The sequence below is a fragment of the Canis lupus genome, chromosome 36, assembly GCF_011100685.1.
Source record: "Canis lupus familiaris isolate Mischka breed German Shepherd chromosome 36, alternate assembly UU_Cfam_GSD_1.0, whole genome shotgun sequence".
NCBI classification, from domain to species: domain Eukaryota; kingdom Metazoa; phylum Chordata; class Mammalia; order Carnivora; family Canidae; genus Canis; species Canis lupus.
Window position 1 is genome coordinate 14,295,533 of NC_049257.1, and position 21,395 is coordinate 14,316,927.

General features: G+C 37.1%; 1 protein-coding gene across 1 annotated transcript in view; it reads right to left on the reverse strand.

Annotated features, from left to right (window-relative positions):
- The window catches only part of LRP2 (LDL receptor related protein 2), a 196,572-nt gene that overhangs the window by 83,346 nt on the left and 91,831 nt on the right, over nucleotides 1-21,395 (reverse strand). Inside the window, exons 20-32 of the mRNA XM_038584752.1 lie at nucleotides 20,999-21,136; nucleotides 20,328-20,609; nucleotides 18,888-19,127; nucleotides 17,661-17,780; nucleotides 17,440-17,556; nucleotides 15,374-15,751; nucleotides 13,907-14,155; nucleotides 12,682-12,893; nucleotides 11,729-11,913; nucleotides 10,446-10,674; nucleotides 8,426-8,603; nucleotides 5,881-6,009; nucleotides 171-337 (exon numbers count right to left, since the gene is read on the reverse strand). Coding sequence (XP_038440680.1) covers nucleotides 171-337; nucleotides 5,881-6,009; nucleotides 8,426-8,603; nucleotides 10,446-10,674; nucleotides 11,729-11,913; nucleotides 12,682-12,893; nucleotides 13,907-14,155; nucleotides 15,374-15,751; nucleotides 17,440-17,556; nucleotides 17,661-17,780; nucleotides 18,888-19,127; nucleotides 20,328-20,609; nucleotides 20,999-21,136 — 2,624 coding nt within the window. The remainder of the gene's footprint in view (nucleotides 1-170; nucleotides 338-5,880; nucleotides 6,010-8,425; nucleotides 8,604-10,445; nucleotides 10,675-11,728; nucleotides 11,914-12,681; nucleotides 12,894-13,906; nucleotides 14,156-15,373; nucleotides 15,752-17,439; nucleotides 17,557-17,660; nucleotides 17,781-18,887; nucleotides 19,128-20,327; nucleotides 20,610-20,998; nucleotides 21,137-21,395) is intronic.

The window sequence follows — 21,395 nt, forward strand, 5'->3', positions numbered from 1 at the left end:
CTGAATTTAAAAATAATTAAATTAAAAAAAAACTTAGTGGTAAATTAATTTATTTCTGGATCATTTCCCTTTTATCCACCCAGCAAAAGTTTGCTTATAAAGAAGGCATTGGTACAGGTAGGTTCTTTTGAAGAACAAGTTATATACTTTGAATGTTACTCAAAACTTACTGGATTCTCAACCCAATAGATGAACTGCTCCGAGTCATCAAATTCAACATCATAACCGTTCATCACCCCTGCTATGGGGACCATAGCATCGTTGCTCTTCACCTCAGGATTAAGGGAGATTCCAAAAATTATACTGTGTCTTACGGTTATTAAGAAAGGTTGATCATCTGTGAAAATAGAAGAATATCAGTCAAAATTATATCCCATTATTCCCAGACATGTAGAGTAATGGAAGGCAGTGGATTGTTATCTCATAGGATGAGATGACCTTGCAGCTTTGCAGCAATAAATATCATAGATGGTACATATTTCATCAAACAATCTAGGGCCTTGGATCAAGTTTCAGAGGGCTGTCAGGGCATCAGGCCTCCAACTCTACATACAATGTTCCTGGACTTCCTTCTGCTCCCGGCAGACGAGTATTTACCTTATTCTTCGTGAATTCCTTGCTTATGCTAAAAAAGCATCTGTTTGTTAAGCATCACAATTTGCACATAGATAAACCTCACTAGTACCCAATAATTCATGAAAAAGAGACTTGGATTTGGGGGGAAAATGTGAAAGAAAACATATGGACTATTCTTGGTGAATGGAAATTTATTAGTTTTAATATTATCAAGTGGGGCCTAGTGTTTATTACACACTTTAACTACTAAATAAATCCCATTTATAATCTCCCCAATTGTTGTTTGACCAACGGCTATCTTCTGCACTTGATTCTAACTCCCAAAGGGCAGTAACTATGTCTGATTTATTATCATATCCTCAAACCTGACATGTAATAGTTGCCAATAAATATTTGCTAACTAAATGAATGACCACATAAATGAATAAATGGATGCATAAATGAATATGCAAAATTCTCTAAATTCTCTGTCTGTCTTCTAAAATTCTCAAGAGTGGGACGTGTAGGTGGCTTTGGTCAGTTGGGTGTCTACCTTCAGCTTGGGTCATGATCCCAGGGTCCTGGCATTGAGCCCTGCATCGGGCTCCCACCCTCAGCAGAAAGTCTGCTTCTCCCTCTTCTCTCTGTGCTCTCTCACTATCTCTGTTTCCTTCTCTCAAATAAAATTTAAAAAACTAAAGTATATAAACAAACAAAAAGTTCTCAAAAGTATCTCTACCTTGCAACTTAAACATCCTGATAATTTCTTATTCAAACTATCAGTTCACTTAACCTCCTTAACAAGAAATAAGATCCTTTTTCAAAGATAATCTTTATCCTAGCTATAGTCTCTTTATCAAAAAATCTAAATTGATGAAACTCATGAGTGGGGTTTTATTTATACTTATCTCTAAAAAGGAAAACTGGAATGAGAGTTTTGTGGTATGAAGACATCTACATAAAATATATCACAATTAAGCAAAATTAAAATGATTAATCATTGCATAATTTTCATCTGCTAAAAATGATGTTTTCATTACTTTAATAATCTGGAAAGCTTAAGATCTTCAAAGGGATTACTTTGGTTCTTTACTTATTTTAACACCTTATTAGCTTTTCCTTGTTCCTGGTGTTTCTATTACTAAAAATAATTTAGAATTTATTAACCTACTAAACATTTAGAGTAAATATTGCCAACAATTAATGCTGCATATTTTACAAGTCCTACAATATACAGCATTAAGTCTTTTCCAATAAATCTGCAAAGTTGTCTTCTACTGAGGCCAAAGCAGCTTGCAGGGGCTATGTGAGAGTTTAACTCACAAGTCTGTTCTCTCTCAACTGCTCCACATTGTCTCTCTTCTGAACAAATGCAATAGCCATAAATAATCACCCCTATTTATTGTGAATATGTGCCACATAGTATGCACTAAATATTATCTCATTTGATTTATCTCCCTAAAGCTTCATAATCCTGTTTGTTAGGTCATTATCTATCTCCACCCACCAAACTTTCAAATAAGGCACAAAGAAATTAAGCAATTTAACCGAGGTCACAAGGCCAGGTCCTCAGATTCCAAAACTTATGTTCTTTTTTTTTTAAGATTTTATTTATTTAAAATAAATAATAATCAATTATACGAGGATGACTTGGAGAGAGACAGAGAGACAGAGAGAGACAGAGACACAGGCAGAGGGAGAAGTAGGCTCCATGCAGGGTGCCTGACATGGGACTAGATTCCAGGTCTCCAGGATCACACCCTGGGCTGAAGGAGGTGCTAAACCTCTGAGCCACCAGCTGCCCCAAAACTTATGTTCTTAATCACTACTCTGCAAAAAGTGCAGGCCAAGTACCAGTTATCGAATATCAAATTACCGCTCATTCCATTTCATTTAACTGCAGTAATATACTATGAAAACTATTAGGAGTTTGGATGTACCTTGAAATTATATCAATTATATTAAGATATTTAATTATTTATTCATTTTTTATTTTAATTATTTATTTTCCTTTTGCTGAAGTCTCAACCAAAGCTCTGTTTAGGGCCTATAAAACTATATCCATCAAACATGGGCCTTCTGGATTTGTCCAAGAAGCTCTTCTCTCAAGCTCTTTGGCCAGTATTCCTTTGTAAAAGGGCTGTGTCTCGGGCCCTTGATCTGATTACTGCTGGTGTATTTGAGAGGGCTGCCCACTAATGACCATTTATGGGCAATCAACCAGAGGGTGGGGTGTCATTTAGTGCTGTGCTGACAAAAGGTGTGAGAGAGCCAAGGTCAAAAATGATGCCAGGGTAGCGCTATATAAAGCTGACCGTTGAGACAAGTGGCATAAAGGAGGGTACACTTTGTGGGAAACAAAAAAGGAGTGATTTTATGATACTATACAGCAATAAAGGAGCAAATGGCTGAAAAACACAGCACTGAAGATGGAGCAAAAAAGGTTATTGGAGGTATCTTGCAAGAAGTTACTATGGCCGAGTTGGGTGACGGGCACTGGGTGTTATTCTGTATGTTAGTAAATTGAACACCAATAAAAAAAAAAAAAAAAAAAAAAAAAAAAGGTTATTGGAGGGCTTGTCATTCACTCAAAAATCACTCCGTGCTACTGCATGCTACAGGCAGTGAACACCTATGAACAAATCAGGTGAAGGTTTAATCTTCAAGGAACTTAGAGTCTACAGAACAAGGCAAAGTATATAGACCCTTAGGATCTCCAATCATAATGGCCTCAAAGGAAGATGCACAGAAGTACCTGGGGTTGGTAGGATTTCAGGAGGAAGTGACTTTTAAGCCATCATAGGACAGCATGGCTCTCACTCTTTTGAAATAAAAATCATTTCTTCATTTTCATTCTTTATGTCATGATCCCATTCAGATTAGTGTTACAGAGCACAAAAGTACAGAGACAGCAGTCAGGAATGGGAAATTGGTGATGTAATTGAAGAGCACCATTTATTACTCCCTAACAAGGTCCTCCGTAATTCAGACCTTGCACTAACTGACCAGTGCCTCAACCTTTCCACCAGTGTGCAAACAATGTTTTCTTCTTTCATTGTCACATAGTCACTGAAACAATTGCCTTGTGTCCCTCAGACAGTTAGAAACCTGTTTTGGATTTCAGGTTGTTTATTGTAGAGGATGCTGGGGAGATGTTTTGGTTTGCTTCTTGTTTATGTATTTGTTTTTTGGCATTGTGGAGAACATATTTTCTAAAGAATAAAAAGCTAGTTCATACAGAGAAAGTTCTGTTTTAAATTTTATAACATGAAATTAGGGAAAAAAATAGCTCATAATTCCATTACCCAACTATAACCACTATTTGTGCTCATATGCATTGTTTTCCAGATCTTTCTATTCTTATTTTTTTTTTTTAAGATTTTACTTACTTATTTAGAGAAAGAAAGAGCGTATGAGGTGGAGGAGGGGCAGAAGGAAAGGGAGAGAGAGAATCTCAAACAGACTTTGTGCTGAGCACAGAGCCCATCTCGGGGCTTCATCCCACGACGCTGAGATCCAGACCTGGGTCGACATCCAAAGTCAGACGCTCAACCCACTGAGCCACCCAGGCACCCCTTTCAGACCTTTTTAATGCATATTTTTCCATGGCCAATACTAAACAGTATCTGCTTTTTCACTTAACCTTATCACATAAGCACTTCCAAAGATATTCCAGACACTTGGTAAACAATATTTTAAAAGCTATTTAACTCGTAAATCAAGTAAAATGTTTTCATCCATAAATGTTAACAAGTCTTTTAAAGCTTCTTATTGAAAAAAATGTGCAACTTTGTTTTTAGTTAACATATATTGGCATTAAGTTCCCAACTGGTACTCAGAAATCAGTTGAGAAATGCTAAGAAAGTTTCACTTCAGTAAAGTCAGCCATGGAAAACCACTAGTGGAATTATTTGAGAAACAACAAAAGCTACTATTTAGATATCAATCACCATCAGATAGTAATATTGATTACACCAATCCTCAATGCACAGTTCAATGATCTTTGTGTGGTGAAAGAATGCTTTGTATCCAAAATGTCTATAGCCCAGTTTAATCTTCTGCTGAAAGACTCAGAGGACACACTAAATTAAACAATGTCAACAAGGATTAGGTGCATAATAAGTCTCTGAAGAAAAACAGCAAATGCCAATCCCTTTGTAAGCATTACCAATAATTAAAATCTTTCATCATGAAAGTATCATTGCAAAATATTATATCTTGGTGGAATTCGATTTTCAGTAAACCTACATCTGCAAAATCTGTAAACACCATTAATTTCCTGGATTCAGCATAAATTTTCCACTTGAAAACTAACTTTCCCTCTAGACTAGGATACAATTTTCTCTTAGCTTAAGAATTTTTATCATTAAATATTTAATTTTAACTTCTCTGCAATCATTTTTGTCAGTACCAAACCACATTCACTCCACTGAGAAATGAAAAGAACTTGTATTTAGAAAAACTTTTCAGATTTTCAAGCAAAAGGTGAATGACTTTTAAAAAGACTTTATTATGTATCTAGTACATACTCTGGCAGAAATATCTTTTGCGGATTAACTGTATCTTTCCCTTTTGTTCTTACTCCCTAAAGTACTTTAGTATAATTCTCTGCATACATTTCTATCAACCTAGTAAAATATCTAGGGTGAGATGAAGATTAAATTGCTCCAATAGTCACTTACATTTTTCACACAAAGAAAACTCATTTTTAAACTACCAGAAGACCTATGCTAGAACATTCATCATTGACTACGATAACAATAAAAACGAGATAAGGAACCTGGAAAATAAAGCCATATACAAGTGTCAAGAAGTTTTACTTCTTAAGTACAGAATTTGGAACTTCCTATTATCATAGCTTGTCTAAGTATAACCAGGTAAGAGAAAATGTGAGGTTAAAGATTATTGAATCAGGGATCCCTGGGTGGCGCAGCCGTTTAGCGCCTGCCTTTGGCCCAGGGCGCGATCCTGGAGACCCGGGATTGAATCCCATGTCAGGCTCCGGGTGCATGGAGCCTGCTTCTCCCTCTGCCTATGTCTCTGCCTCTCTCTCTCTCACTGTGTGCCTATCATAAATAAAAATTAAAAAAAAATAAAAAAAAAGATTATTGAATCACATGCACACATAATATGGGCTTCACATACAGAAACTATGTTACAGCTGAGATGTTCACTTCAATCACCGCAGAGAGCATATACTCCAGATACTCGCTGAATCAAAGGGAACACAGCACACATTCCATTAGCAAGTGGCTTGAGATGACACTGCTTTGCTAAACTATGGAGAATTCCACTTTCAGGGCACACATAAAGGACATACTGTACCTTTCAAGCAAGTCACAGAATCATGAGAAAGACTCCATCCCGAAGGACAAGCACAGGAATAAAGGTGTGGCCTCTGTGAGGAAAGTAAGCATAGATGGCTGCAGGAGGAAGAAGCACATGAATTTTCACCTGTAATAGAAAAAGAAAAGAAGAAAACATTAGTGAATGGAAGACTTCCGACATTAAAGTGTACAAAATGATCTGATCAAGAAAATGTGGTATATGCACTATAATATCATTCAGCCATAAAAAAGAAGAATATCTTGCCATTTGCAACAGCATGGATGGACCTTCAAGGCGCTTACACTAAGTGAAATAAGTCAGAAAGAGAAAGACAAATAGTACATGATCTCACTCATATGTGAAATCTAAGAAAAACCAAATTCATGGAGAGAACAAATTGGCAGTTGCCAGATGCATGGAGTAGATGGTAGGCAAAATGGATAAAGGTGGTCAAAAGGTAAAAACTTCCAATTATAAGATAAATTATCCTAGGATGTGATTTACAGTATGATGACTATAGTTAACAATACTGTATTATATATTTTTAAAGTAGTTAAGAGAGTAGATCTTAAAAATTCTCATCATACACAAACTTTGTAACTTCATATAATGGTGGATATTCACTAAACTCATTGTCTTGGTCACTTCATAATATATACATATATATTAAGTCATTATCTTGTATACCTAAAAATACAATGTTATATGTCAAATTTCTCCCAACACAAATAAATAAATAAATTTTTAAATGTGCAGTCATGCTGTTATTGTCCTCCTAAAGACCCCCAGTTGAGACACAAGTACATTAAGGTACCTCTGTTGGTTTGGTTTCTTGTTTTTCCTAAACTGCTCTACTCATCATGCCTTCAACACAAGATTCATAAGAGGAACAAAAAAGAAATGACTTGCCCAAGGTCACAGACCAATCCTGTCTATAACCAGATTATGAACAAATAGCCACTGAGTAACTCGGAGCTTAGTAATAGAAATATGATGCCATATAATATGTGTCTCCTTGCCTGATCTAAGGGATCTTTTTACAGTAACTGAAATCAATGTGCATATTCCCTTTGTGACCTTGACATTTTACCCACTGTTGTCTAAGTTTTGGACAGTAATCTTTAGGTAGTAATCTTTTATTTTTCTATTGATGACATCTTTGTGTGTCTCTGCTTTTTAAAATAAGGGATCCTAGGATGCCTGGGTGGCTCAGTGGTTGAGTGTCTGCCTTCAGTTCAGGGCATGATCCTGGGGTCCTGGGACTGAATCCTGCATTGGGTTCCCCACAGAGACCCTCCTTTTCCCTCTGCCTATGTCTCTGCCCCTCTTTGTGACTATCATGAATAAGTAAATAAAATCTTTTCTAAAAAAAATAATGTAAGGGGGTAGCCCCGGTGGCACAGAAGCTTAGCGCCACCTACAGCCCAGGGCGTGATCCTAGAATACCAGGGATTGAGTCCCACGTCAGGCTCTCTGCATGGGGCCTGCTTCTCCCTCTGCTTGTGTCTCTGCCCCTCTCTCTCTCTCTCTGTGTCTCTATGAATAAATAAATTTTAAAAAAATAATAATAATATAAGGGAACCTGTGTACATCCCAAGCTCACAGGATGTTCTCTAGATAGATCTTTTATGTTCTTACTACACATGTTGCATTAGATTCATTAATTCATTCATTCACTCAAATAATGTTCACTATGTACCAAACACCATTCTAAGCAGTGACAATACTGTAAACATGGGGCAGATATTCTAAGAAAGGGAGACAGAATTAAACTCATAAATTATGTGATTTTAAGATGTGAAGGTAATGAGCCAAAGAATTACGAGAGGGGTAAGCTATTTTAGATAGGGTAGTCAAGGGCCACCGAAGAACATTTGAGAGAATCCTAAATGACATTGAAGAGGCAACTCAAGCAGAAATCTGGAGGAGGGGTGTTCCAGGTAGTAGAAAGGACTGGTGCAAAAATTCAGAAGTAGGAAGTAGCCTGGTATGCTTCTGGACCAAAATGAAGTCCAGCGTGGCAACAGTAAATGGAGAAGAGACAAAGAAAAAAGGCCATCATTCTGAAGAATGATGAGAAAGCACTGCAGGGGTTGGGGAGAGTAGTTGTTTGTTTTTTAAGAGTGAATATTAAATGAAGATTCATCAACTCATCCCTCTTCCCACCAGAAAGAACACTACCAATGCCAAATTTTTAAATGACTTTGCCACACACACCATACATTTAGGATGACTTGGAGTGGCTGCATCACAGCACCTACAGGGCACTGGTGCCATAATAAATGAGTCCTGAGACTATCACAGAGACAGTAGCCAGTTGCTGAATAAAACGACACAATTTATATCTACTGTTGTTACACACAAGATTTTAGTTTACTGAGGTGAAAAAAAGTAATGGAAATGTTAGGACTGGGGTGGTTGGAAAAGAAAGGAAAGAAAATGTACTGCCCAAACAAATAGGTCTGCAACACTGTACATTCAGCATTCCCAGAACAAGTGTTTTCCAAGCTAATTCCCAGGCAGATGTCTCTGTATTACTTACCATCTGGTTGTTTCACAGGATGAACTGCAACAACCCCAAGGGGCTGAGGAACATTACGAATTATGACTGACTGGTTCCCACCATGCCACTTATTGGCTTGAACAACCTGATAAGTAGAGCGGTCTGTCCAGTACACAGAATCTTCAAAGAGAGTTAGGGCATAGGGATGTCGCAGAATCTGTGAAGCCAAAGAGAACAATGAGACTTTGCCCAGAAATAAAAACCAAAGTGAACAATGTAGGAAAGGACATCTGCCCAAGAAGATGGGTTCCTCTTTAGCATTTAATTATTTAATAAGGACATGGGGAAGTCATTGTTCGAGAGACAAAAAATGCACCGCTTAACCTATATATATATCCCATTATACCACTCTAAATTCTTTCACCTATGTGTGTCATTTAGTCTTTCTTTTTACTCTGGTAATTATACTGGGCGTCCATTTTTCAAATGAAAGCAACATTGAAGTGCAGAAATTAAGGTCACTCATCGGGATCCATTATTTCCAAGCCTTAGTCCCCATCCCATTATCACTACTCTTTATCCAGTGCAATTTCTGCCACTCATAGATTCATATGAACCCTTGAAGGTAGGGAGACCCTGGCAAGTTCCCTTAAAGCCACATAATTATAAACAATGACAATTTTATTATTTTTTAGATTTATTTATTTTAGAGAGAGAGCATGAGCAGGGGGAGGGGCAGGGCCAGAGACAGAGAAGACTCCCTGCTGAGCACAGAGCTCAATGAGGGGCTTGATCTCAGGCCCTGAGCCACCCTGGCACCCCAACAATGACAATTTAATTTTTTTAAGATTTTATTTATTTATTCATGAAAGACACACAGAGAGAGGCAAACACATAGGCAGAGGGAGAAGCAGGATCCGTGTGGGGAGCCTGATGCAGGTCTTGATCCCAGGACCCCAGGATTATGACTTGAGCCAAAGACAGACGCTCAACCACTGAGCCATCCAGGTGCCACAATGACAATTTTAAACTTAAGTCAGTGGGCAGCCCGGGTGGCACAGCAGTTTAGCGCACCCTTCAGCCCAAGGCCCGATCCTGGAGTCCTGGGATCAAGTCCGGTGTCAGGCTCCCTGCATGGAGCCTGCTTCTCCCTCTGCCTGTGTCTCTGCCTCTCTCTCTCTCTCTCTCTCTCCCTCTCCCCCTGTCTCTCATGAATAAATAAATAAAAATATTTTTTTAAAAAATTAAATAAATAAATAAATAAAGGTCAGTAACAGCTTTTGAGAATACATTATTTTCTGTTTTCCCATTTAACTTGTGAAAATAAATTCACCAGAATTTTCTGCATAAAAATTAACATATAGAATTGTTGAATCAGCTTCTCCCTCTATGTCTCTGCCTCTTTCTGTGTGTCTTTCATGAATAAATAAATAAAATCTTTTAAAAAAGAAAAATTGTTGAATCAACGTTGAATACCTAAAACCAATTAGAGTTGTATATCAATTATACTCCAGGGCAGCCCCGGTGGCGCAGCAGTTTGGCACCGCCTGCAGCCTGGGGTGTGATCCTGGAGACCCGGAATCGAGTCCCACATCGGGCTCCCTGCATGGAGCCTGCTTCTCCCTCTGTCTGTGTCTCTGCCTCTCTCTGTGTGTGTGTCTATGAATAAATAAATAAAATCCAAAAAAATTATACCCCAATAAAAATATGAAATATATAACAAGCTATGATTTAATTGAGAAATCCAAATATAAATTATTAATTTTTGCTCTACACTTTTTTAAGGTGTAGAAGCAACAGAATAGCATCTACAAATCCACTAAATCACACAAACTATTCATCTTTCCTGGACATACACAATCTGACCATGAACTAGATTAAAAATATTTATTTTCTGTTAGTATGAAAAGATGGATTGGCCCTCATTCCTGTTGATATTTCCTAGATTGACCTTGTAATGTCTAAGACACAATAATTTCTTACTTTTCTTGTTACTCCATATGATTTCAACTAAGCCGCTCTTGTGGGCTCAGTTTAGTTTTCCTCAACACTAACTTACCAAATCACTGGCTATCACTTGTCTCCGATGCTGTCCATCATAATCACAATAGTCTATGTAATCAAGATAGGAATCTAAGAAGTAGAGCAGTCTGTTGGGGTAGTCAATAGTAATGCCACTGGGCCAGAAAATCTTGTCCTGAACAATAACAGTGCGCAGACTGCCATCCATGCTGGCTCTCTCAATACGAGGGTGATGGCCCCAGTCAGACCAGAACATCAAATGGTCACTGTGAAAAGAAATTAGTTACCAGTTGGAAAGGATATATTTCAATATGGAAAATAACCACCATTTTAATACAACATCATCTTTATGTTCTGTTTAAAATAAATCATCTCCAGTTCAGAAAATCTGTACAGAGTTTATTTCCTCTGAGTGTCACAAAGTAAAACTGTAATCATAATGCAGTCATAAGCCATCTGGGTGTTTCTAAAATGTTCATAAAACATGCAGTACATTATGACAATGAAATGTCTCAATGTCTATTCATGTTTCTGTACAATCCACGAATACTTGATCTGGAAAAATCCATCTGGCCTTGTTTATCTACCCTGTCATTTTTTAAGATAAGAGTCAATTTATTCATCATCAGAGATTTATCATAAATTTCATAATACTTTACAACATCTAGGAAGTCTACGTTGCATCAAGCATAATTTGCCTAACTCACAATCCTAGAGAAAAGAATCTAAGTTAGAGAATCTTAATTCAAGGAAAGAAACAATCCAAGGTTTTGTCTTAATTCAAGGAAAGAAACAATCCAAGGTTTTGTCTTAATTCAAGGAAAGAAACAATCCAAGGTTTTGAAACACATAGAATGTCTCCTTCCCTTTAGGACCAGCAGGCAAACATTTTTCTTCCCTATATGACATAAAAAGGAACTCTAATAAACAACATGAAACTAGGGCAGACAAATCTTGCTTTTTTGGTTGTTATTTAACCATGATGTATCAAAGCTACAAACTGGCCCATCTACGGAATACTATTGTGTGCATTCATTAGAGGCCTAATGATATAATTCTACAAAAATCAGTTCAATAATTGTATTACCAAGCTAATAAATCAATGTGTTCTTAAAGTGAACAACCAATTGTTCTTATGTACTTTATGAGGAAACAGATAAAGGAAGGATACCAATAACTCCTGGATGGTTACCATTTCTATAGAGATGTTCAAACAAGATTTCATTTAAAATTTTGAGATACGCCTATCAGCACATCATGTTACTGTCATTTTTCCCCTCATAACCATGCCAAGGCAATATCATTTAAAAAAATTCTTACCTAATTCTGGGGTCTAATGCTAGACCCCTTGGATTTGATATATTCTTACTAATCAGCACAGTCCTGTGGCTACCATCCAGTTTTGATACTTCGATTGTTTCCAGTGCATAGTCTGTCCAGTAAAGATTGCGACCTACCCAATCTACCACAATACTTTCCGTCATAGTGACACCACTGTTAAGTATCTAAAGATAAAAGTGAACAAAAAGTGAATTCTAAAGACAGTTAATAAATGCAAATCTTGAAATTATATGAAAATCTAAAATAAGACAACTAAACTTGTCCTATGATTGCTTGTGAGCCTTAGAAAATTTTGTCTTCCATGTAGCTAATCACCAAATCAACAGTGGGGCAATATACTATATTTTGTAGAATTGAATACTCTAGGATACCTCTACTGTTGGGTTCGTGTATAGTTTCATTTGGTATCAAAGTTTTTGCATTTAAACAAAAGTTCCATCCGTTCACTAAATTGACAATTCTGTGAAACTTTATAATGTTCACATGCCAAAATAATATCTTTATTAATTAAATGCCAACAATTACAAAATAAAATCCTAAGGGTCAGAAGAAACAGAAGCATCAAGGGGCAAGAAACTGAAACTGTGGGAGATGGACTGAGATACATAACTAAATTAGAGCTAAGAAAAAGCAATCCTTTAACTCCATTGCATTTTCCTATGCTCTCATCTACTATAGAAAAAAAAATTGTGAAGTCTCGTATCATGTGACCAGGAATTCAGAATCGTGGATCCTTCAGAGGCCACATTCTTATCTAAAACACCCATATATTGGGAGTTATGAATGTCCAGGCCACCTGGGTGCAACATGGCCCAGAGGGGAATACGTGAGCTACCCAGGATGAGGTAGGACCTGCTCTCACTGGTGAGTAAGAGTAACAGACGCAAGACAGGGAGACTAGTCAAGCCAAAGATCAGGAGAAATGTACTTACGACTCTTCTGTCTGTTCCATTTTGAAAAGCACTCCAGATTTTACCCTGACTTCCATCAGACCAAAAGACACGACCACTGATTGAATCAAAATCAAGAGCTACAATGTGAGAACCATTCCGGACAACTGAATAGATATTGTGAACCTGGGAGGTGATATTGTCAGCAACGATCTGGTTCTGACTTGCCACAAGTAGCAAAAGACTTTCAGATGCTGTTCAAGGACAAAATGCAAAAATGTCAATGAATCTGGGAGAAACCACAATTAAGACATCTCTTAAGTATTTGATACAATACTTTTGATAATAGAAGGAAGATGTAACTCCAAGCTCTAGTCATAGGGAAAACAAACAAAAGTCCTTATAAAAATTACTTATTCATTTCATGTTTATCTTAATAGCTGATTTTCATGAGTATTTAAAATGTGCTTTTTCCAAAATATCTTCCTTCTTTGAATTATACTCCAGTGTTTTTGTCAATATCTGGAGCAAAACCACTTCCATATTTCAAGTTACTACCTGTAGTTTTTGTACTTTTGAATTTTGCTTATCTTCCTTCCTAGAATTTTGCTTATCTTGTTTCCTAATAGAAGGAATTAAGTCTTAGATATTTTTGTTTTGTCTGAGGCATGGAGCTGTGGCAGAGACTTCTATTTCTCTATCCATATTTCCCCTTCACTTCCATTTTAGTAATAATTGATGCCAAGCTTTAGCATGGCACACAGCCTTTATCCCCAATTTTATCCCTTGGGCTATCTACCATCCAGACTCTGACTTGATAAAATAAAAAGTTTGTGTTACCTTTCTTTATTTGGTCACTTTGAAGCAGCTAAATCAATATCTTAATGCACAGTATAATCACTTTCACATCATAGAAAACGAATATTGGTTGAATTGAATTGATTAAGCACTATATAAAGATGCTTAAATATGATATAGAAATGATTTTTAAATAAAACACAAACCATTGATATTATTTTCAATAATATAAAATCATTTACCTATTTATGCTTTAACCTCTATTTTCCAAAATATGCCCAGATCTTTATGGGTATTAACCTATTTAATCCACATAATACACTGAGGTTAAGAAGGTTACATAACCCATCCAGGATTCAAGTCCATTTGACTCTAACATTGTCAAATGCTGCATGCAACATTTGATCTTAAACCCTGGTGTGTGCTATTAACACTGGCTGGAGTAGTTCACTTCAAGTTCAGCCATTACCTGTAACTTTGCAAGTCCTTCTGTCAGCATCTAACGTGTATTCTTTATCACACCAGCACCGGAAAGAACCTCTCATATTATAACAATGCTGGCTACAAAAGCCTGGAACATCACATTCATCTATGTCTTCACAGGTCTTAGAATCATTGGCAAGGAGGTATCCTGATGGACACAGGCATTGAGCTCCAAAGGGCCCCTGAACACACTGGTGAGTACAACCACCATTGGAATCTGAGCAGCTATCCTGGTCTAGAAGAAAGAAAACCACAGAGAAGGAAAGTCAAGATCTTTGAGTTTTTGGTTCACTCTGTTATAATAATATTCTCAAACAGTCTAATGCCATCTTCAATGTACTACCCAGGTAAGAGCTAAGAGCAGCATTCACTTGGATGAGCTCCAGGGCCTAGTCATTGTCCGCTCTAATTTGCTTAAGGATTTACTACTGTCCTTCACAATCACTGGACTTAAACCACTTTCTTCACTAAAACCCTCTATTATAACACCATTTAAAAAAAAAAAAAAAAAAAAAAACACCATTTAGTGCAGTGAGAGAAACTTGGGGAAATCTTGCCGGCACCAAGACACAATTGTCATTTATAAAGCATGCAAAGAGACCTAAATCACTTCCCACTTGCTCCCCGACATTCTTTTACCTATACAGAAATGGGACATAAGACTTCGACATTCAAGAGCAAGGGCTAGAAGATCTATGAAAGTGAATAAATGGAAAGGGAAAGGCAATTGGAACATTAGAAGGCACAGATCCACCAGCATGCCACCATTCCTTCCTCAGGGCCTCAGTAGCAATACCTGAAGCCACTCAAAGTCCATGCATATGCCTGGGATGCAAATGGCTTCTATTGCCATGTATACTCTTAACTTATTTTTCAGAGTCATGATATGAAATATCTCCAGAGGGGGAAGTAAGTCAAAATGATTAGAATATTTTCAGCCCAAACATAACCCATATAAAATCATAAGAATCTAAAACATTTTGCAATCATACCTGGCTGGGGTTCATCTGAGAGTGAGCATTGATTAAAGAGGAAAGAAAGAAAGGACAGCAATTAGGATTACATGCCAATCACAGGATTTTAATCACAGCAAACATAAATCCCCGGACTTCATTTGTTTTGTGGCAAGTTCTGATTGAAATTAGAAAATATTAAAGTTAGAAAAACTTAGGACCACAATAAAAAAAATTAACTTGATAAGCTAATGGCCTCATTTAGTCTCACTTTTCTAAAAAATAAGCAAATACACAGAACCAAGTGCAAAGGATTTAATGAGAAATATTAAGTGGTGATTTATTTGAATTCCATGATGCTTATCCCTACACAGGTTTTAACTCACAGAGGAACCAAAACCCTTTTTTAAAGCTACATAACTGTGACAATGGTGATGCACAGCAGGCCACTGTGTCTCAGAATGAATTTATGGCCATTAAACTGTGGTCAGGAAACTTACTGCAAAGTGGGGATTCATCTGTCCCATTGGGGCAGTCAGAGATGCCATCACACACTGCACTCAGATTCACACAGATGCTATAGCCGGGGCAAAGCCATTGCCAACTGGGACAGTGAAAGGCCTGAGTAGGGCAGTCCTTCTCATCACTCATATCCCTGCAGTCATTGTCCCCATCACAGAGCCAATCTCTGTAGATGCAGTTTCCATTGTCACATAGGAAGTGAGATGGAGGGCAGGTCCTAGGGGCACAGCCATGATGCTCATCAGATCCCAAGATGCAGTCTTGGTGCCCATCACACTCCCAGCTCTTCGGGATGCAAACACCATCTGCTTGGCACTGAAATTCATCTGGGTGGCACATACCAGGAGGCCTAGTTGCTAAGAGAAATGCATAGAGGAGATGGGCTTGTGAATGCAATTCATAATCCCTTTTATATAATTCCTATATTCAGAGGAAATTATTTTGGATCAAGGTTTATGAGAATGGTTATGACAAATTTAATATGAAATCTAAAATGAGATAGGGTTCTCAGAACATGTGGTAAACAGAAATCTTTATATGTGTCTGATAAGTCTCTGAATCCAAAAAAAATTCTGTTTCCTGTGTTCTTAATGTTCATTTAACTACGGGTTAAATAAAATTTATCTACCTCTTTATGAAATAATTACCAGTGCATTTCAAGAGAGCCAAACAGCCATTAATTTTTACTTTGAAATCATGTGTTTGATATCATATATTTGGATGTTATTAATTTTCCCTCAAGCAAACTATATCCAATGAAACCAGCACACATTAAGTAAACAATTGGTGACAGTATATCCTTTCTTCTTCTATTCATCGAGCAATCCTTGAGAGATAAGAGTTGCTTCCCTATCTCACAAGAGTAAACCCAAGCCTCCTCCCAGGACCTTGTAAGGCAACAGCAAGTCAGTGGCAATTGGCAGTTTAACCATAAATCATCACAGAATTTCATGTTTTCAATGTGAAACAGGAAAATCAGTGATTAAGAATTTCTGGATGTTGTACACATCTAAAAATATTGAGCATTTTATTTAACTTTTCTTTTTATCCATAGATTTAAACACTTTCTGATGGAGGAGGAAAATTAATAAAAACCTACTTATTATGGTCCAAAACACCATTATTCTAACAAATGATCAACTTTCTGACAATTCTTTACAAGTCTAAAATCCATTTAACACAAAAAGTGAGCAATAAGAGATCCTGTCCACTATTGGTCTCCAGCCCATGGAGATCATAGATTCATCAGATTTATATTCCATGAAGTCCTCCTTGAATCCTGTGACTAAAATGAATTTCTTTTCTGTAAACCTCAACTGAATTTTATCTATATCATTTCTAAAGCCCTTGTAACTGTGTTCTTTACTTCAGTTATCTCTTATATAATTTCTCCTACCCTAATTTTAGGCACATCTTAGCAGATATTCAACAAATAGCTAAAAATGAATTCATTCAAGTCAGTATCAAATACCACTTCACACCATATCTATAACATGATTTGATCTATTGAGATTTAAAAGAAACCATTATGATATTTTTATGTATAGGAAACCTCAAAAACTTGAAACCTACTAATTTGGGATGTCCTAGGAAAAATTAATAGTGAAAACAAAAATATCTAAGAAATATTTAACCTACCTAAGGGACAACCACTTGATTTACAAATTATAAGTCATTATTTGGAAATACCTACTTAACATAACTCTATGTTCAATACCTCATTCCTTTGATAATAGTTTGTAATTCAGGCTATCATCCCTCTAGTTGATCTGAATTAGAGAAAACGGTGGTAATGTCAATGCTGGTAAAACTGAAATATGCAGGGGCACCTGGGTGGCACAGTCAGTCATCGGACTCTTGATTTCAGCTCAGGTCAAGGTCTCAGGTTCCTGAGATCCAGCCCCTGCCACAGGCTCCTTGCTCAGTGGGGAGTATGCTTCTCCCTCTGCCCCGCCCACTGCTTGTGCTCTCTCCCTCTCTCTCTCTAAAATAAATAAATAAAACCTTCTAAGAAAAATGAAACATGCAAATATATGGTACTTACAACAGTCTATCTCATCAGATTGATCACTGCAGTCAAAAACACCATCACAATGATATATGCTACTAATACACCGATCCTCACTGGCACATTTGAATTGAGAAGCAGTGCAATTAATTACTAAGAATGAAAAAAAAAGCATTACAAATTAGCTCAAGGAGAAAACTACTAAACACTGAGATTATTTTTAAACACCATCAATAAAAATAAGGCAATCCACTTACCACAACCAGCTTCATCAGATCCATCAACACAGTCCTTGTCCCCATCACAGACAAAAGATAGGTCAATACATCGATGATCAGGACAACGAAATTGACTAGGTAGGCATGTCTCTGTAAATTCTAATATCATTCAAAAATAAAACCAAGTAACAATTTATTTCTTGTTCATTGTGTACAAGAGCCAAACTGCAAAACACTAAGGAGATACACAAGTTATCTCATTTGTACATGCATGCAAAATTCCTTCAAATCAGTCACATTGCCAAAGTCAGCCCAGCAAGAGCACACAAAGCCAGGACAGTTTTTGGAAAGAGGAATAAAAAGATACAGGTCAGAGTCAGAATCTGCGATTATACTTTGAAAACCAGACTACACTTTCAAAGTAAGCATTATGAGCTTGGACTGGACTACACCTCATGAATACTACTGAGTCTGTGACTCAACACCGAAGCCCAGCAATGGAGCCCAACTAGGCAGCATGGTTGGCGTGACCCACATGCCTAGCAGCAGCTATATACAGACAGATCATAACTGCATTTAATCCAAAGTCTCAGCAGAACAATTAATTCTAGAAACCAGGGTCCCACCTTGTTGAAGAAACATAGCCTTAGAGTCAGAGGTGCTGGTCGCTCCATCCACAACATGAAGCTGTATTAAATATAGACTCACAGAATGTGAAGGCTAAAGGAGGTCTTAAAGTCCATCTGCTACAGAGGAAAGTGACTTTCCTACTCATGCAACAAAGATGAGACCTTAATCCAGGGAACTCCACCTTAAACTATTATTGCAGACATAGAAACAAACAATAACCTAAAGGAAATCAGAACTAGGAGGATGAAAAGCAGGCAGACAAGACACTACTAGTGAAATTTAAATTTTCTGTGCCTCTGTATTTTATTCCCTTTTCACCTCTATGAAACGAAAAAGAAAAACCAATAGACAAATGCCTGGATCGTTTATATGATTTAGAAAAAAAGGAATTTGCCTTAAATATACGAAAAGCTAGTGGAGGAGACAGTGCTTAAAGAACTCCGTGCTCAAGCAGACTCTAAGCTTCTTACATCTTTGCTCTCACGGCCTATCGATTCAGATATTGACAGATGGAATGGATGTGACTACGATATAACGAAAGTTGTGTGAGCCTTCAAGGAAAGTGTACAAGGCCTACTAATTGTTCAACTCCATTCACTAGGCTGACCAGCCAAGAGAAATCCATTCCAAACTTACGGCAGTTCTTTTCATCAGATCCATCCGCACAATCATTATCTGTGTCGCAGAGCCAGCTCCTTGGGATACACAGATGATTATCACAGGTGAAGAAGGATGCAGGGCAGGAAGTGGGTGCTTGGGAGGGACAGTTCTGCTCATCGCTGCCATCCACACAGTCAGACTGCTTGTCACATTTCCAGTGTGCAGGGATGCACTCTCCGTGGCCACAGGTGAACGCTGAAGGTGCACAGGTATTATCTACAACAGAAATAAACTGGTCATGAAGACAGTTGCTTTTACAGCCTGTTAAATGAGTCCTGACCTTGGGAAGCCCCTGTTCTTCTTTTTCAAGGGAAGCAATATACAAAATAAGAAGAAATGTGCAAGTCATTCTCATTATCACTCTCATCATTACTAGTGGACATTTCTTCAGCAATTATCAGATACCAGGCATTTTTCTAAGTGCTTCACATATTTTTTTCTCAATCCTCACAAGAATATTTTGAAGTATGTAGAATTATCTGCATTTTACAGATGAGGAATCTGAGGCTTTGAGACTTCAGGAATCTGCCCCATATTCAATCTCCAGTTGGTGTGATCTGAGGCCCATTCCTTACTTCTAAGCTACTTCTTTTAATCACAATTTCACACTTAAACAGAAACCTTGAATAATGTGTCATTTGAAAAATGCAAATTGATAAAATATTCAGGCAAAAATGTGTAGTTTAGAAATAGGAAGATAATAGGCAAAGAAAATTTTTTAAATTTCAGAAAAGTACAAGTGGGCACTTTTATTTTCAAATCTGACACTCTTCTTTCTCTCCAAAAAGACAGGTTATTATTACTATTGGTCTCACCTTGATAGAGATTTCTTAGATTTCAATTGTCCTTTACCTATTTTTTCTATGTTAATGGAATCTTTTTGTTTTCTGTAATAGCATTCATTAGGCCCCAGACTTTATAGACTAGATTACCATTGAAAGAAAAATGTAAATATTAAGACCACCATTTCACCCCTATTTTACTCCAAAGTGGGGGAAAGGGATCATAGCAAATGGATTTTCAAATGCAATTATTCCAAGTACCTATCCTGAAATACTATTCTCTCAGATACTAAAGATTATAACCTATTTGACTTTTTTTTTTTTCCTATTTGACTTTTTTGAGGTGCTTGCCAAGAAGTAATGATTGCATTGATGATCAAAATAGCCAATGTCAGGGAAAAAACATTGTTAGTGAATATAGTCCAAATCAATGGTAGAAATCATTTGTAATGTTATCTATTAATGATATTTATTATCTAGCTTCCTAAAGCTTTGGGTTACATATTAAAAATCTGAAATTCTGAAAGAATTTTTCCCATAGAGATAACCCAGCCTTAAAAAAAAAAAAAAAAAAGGCTTATCTCTCTCTGTTGTACTCATTGCAGAAAGTATCTCCTGTGTATAAGCTACTTACTCATTTTGCCACATAGGTGCTCATCACTGTTATCATGACAGTCATCTACTCCATCACAGCGGTAGTTACTTGGCACACATCTGCCGTTGCTACAAGGAAAAGAAAGGGAGCCACACTGCTCCATGGGTGGTTCATGGGATGGGTCTTCCTGGCATGTCAAGTGATTAGAAGTCAAATTCATTCCATAGGGGCAACCACACACACGCTGGAAATTTGGCACTGGGAAGCAAAAGTGGCTGCAGTCACCGTTTGGATGTGTGGGTCGATTACAGTAGTTAGAACCTGAAAAAGCAATACCCAGAGCTAGTGAGTTATGAACATTTCCACTGGTTTGATCACAGATTTAGTTTGCCAAGGAAAACAAATAGGAAAGAACAATGTTCAGACCCAATGCTACAAAATGGCTTCTTTCTTAAAATCAACATGCTAAATATAACATTCAGTTTAAACACAGAAAAAGTCCTAAGATGTGTTTTTCTCAACCATACTTTTAGGATTAACAGAGTTGAGCAGAGAAAAATATATTAAGTTTTATATTATTTAACTCTCTGGGTTGTAGAAATATATAACAATCAGGAGCTATACTAATCTTAAGTACTAAAGAGAAAAGAAAAGAAGCCACCATGTTAAATAAATATAAACATATGATAGAACGTGTCAATCCCACTTACCAATCTGAGTGTTGGCATCATATGACTTAACATGCATTATATTAGTGATACCACTTCGAATAACCCTCATGTCTCCACCATCCGTTTTCCTGACTCGAACAATAGCACCCAGTCTCCAGTCAGTAAAAAACACATGGTCTAAGAAGAAACACCAGTGATTAGTATTTTCATCATAGTTCACTTGTGACTTACTTTGGGAAATGCGATAGACTTGTAACACTTCTCGCAAATGTGAGAAGACTCTCCCATAAATATCTGTAATACGTTTCTGTAATCATTTTCTGTGACTTGTTACTCTCTAGGAATGACTCTTTACAAGGCTATATATTTAATGATACCAGGGTTCCAGTTCAGGCAGGTGTGTATGGAGGATTGTGATGGTATTTGATAGCAATTA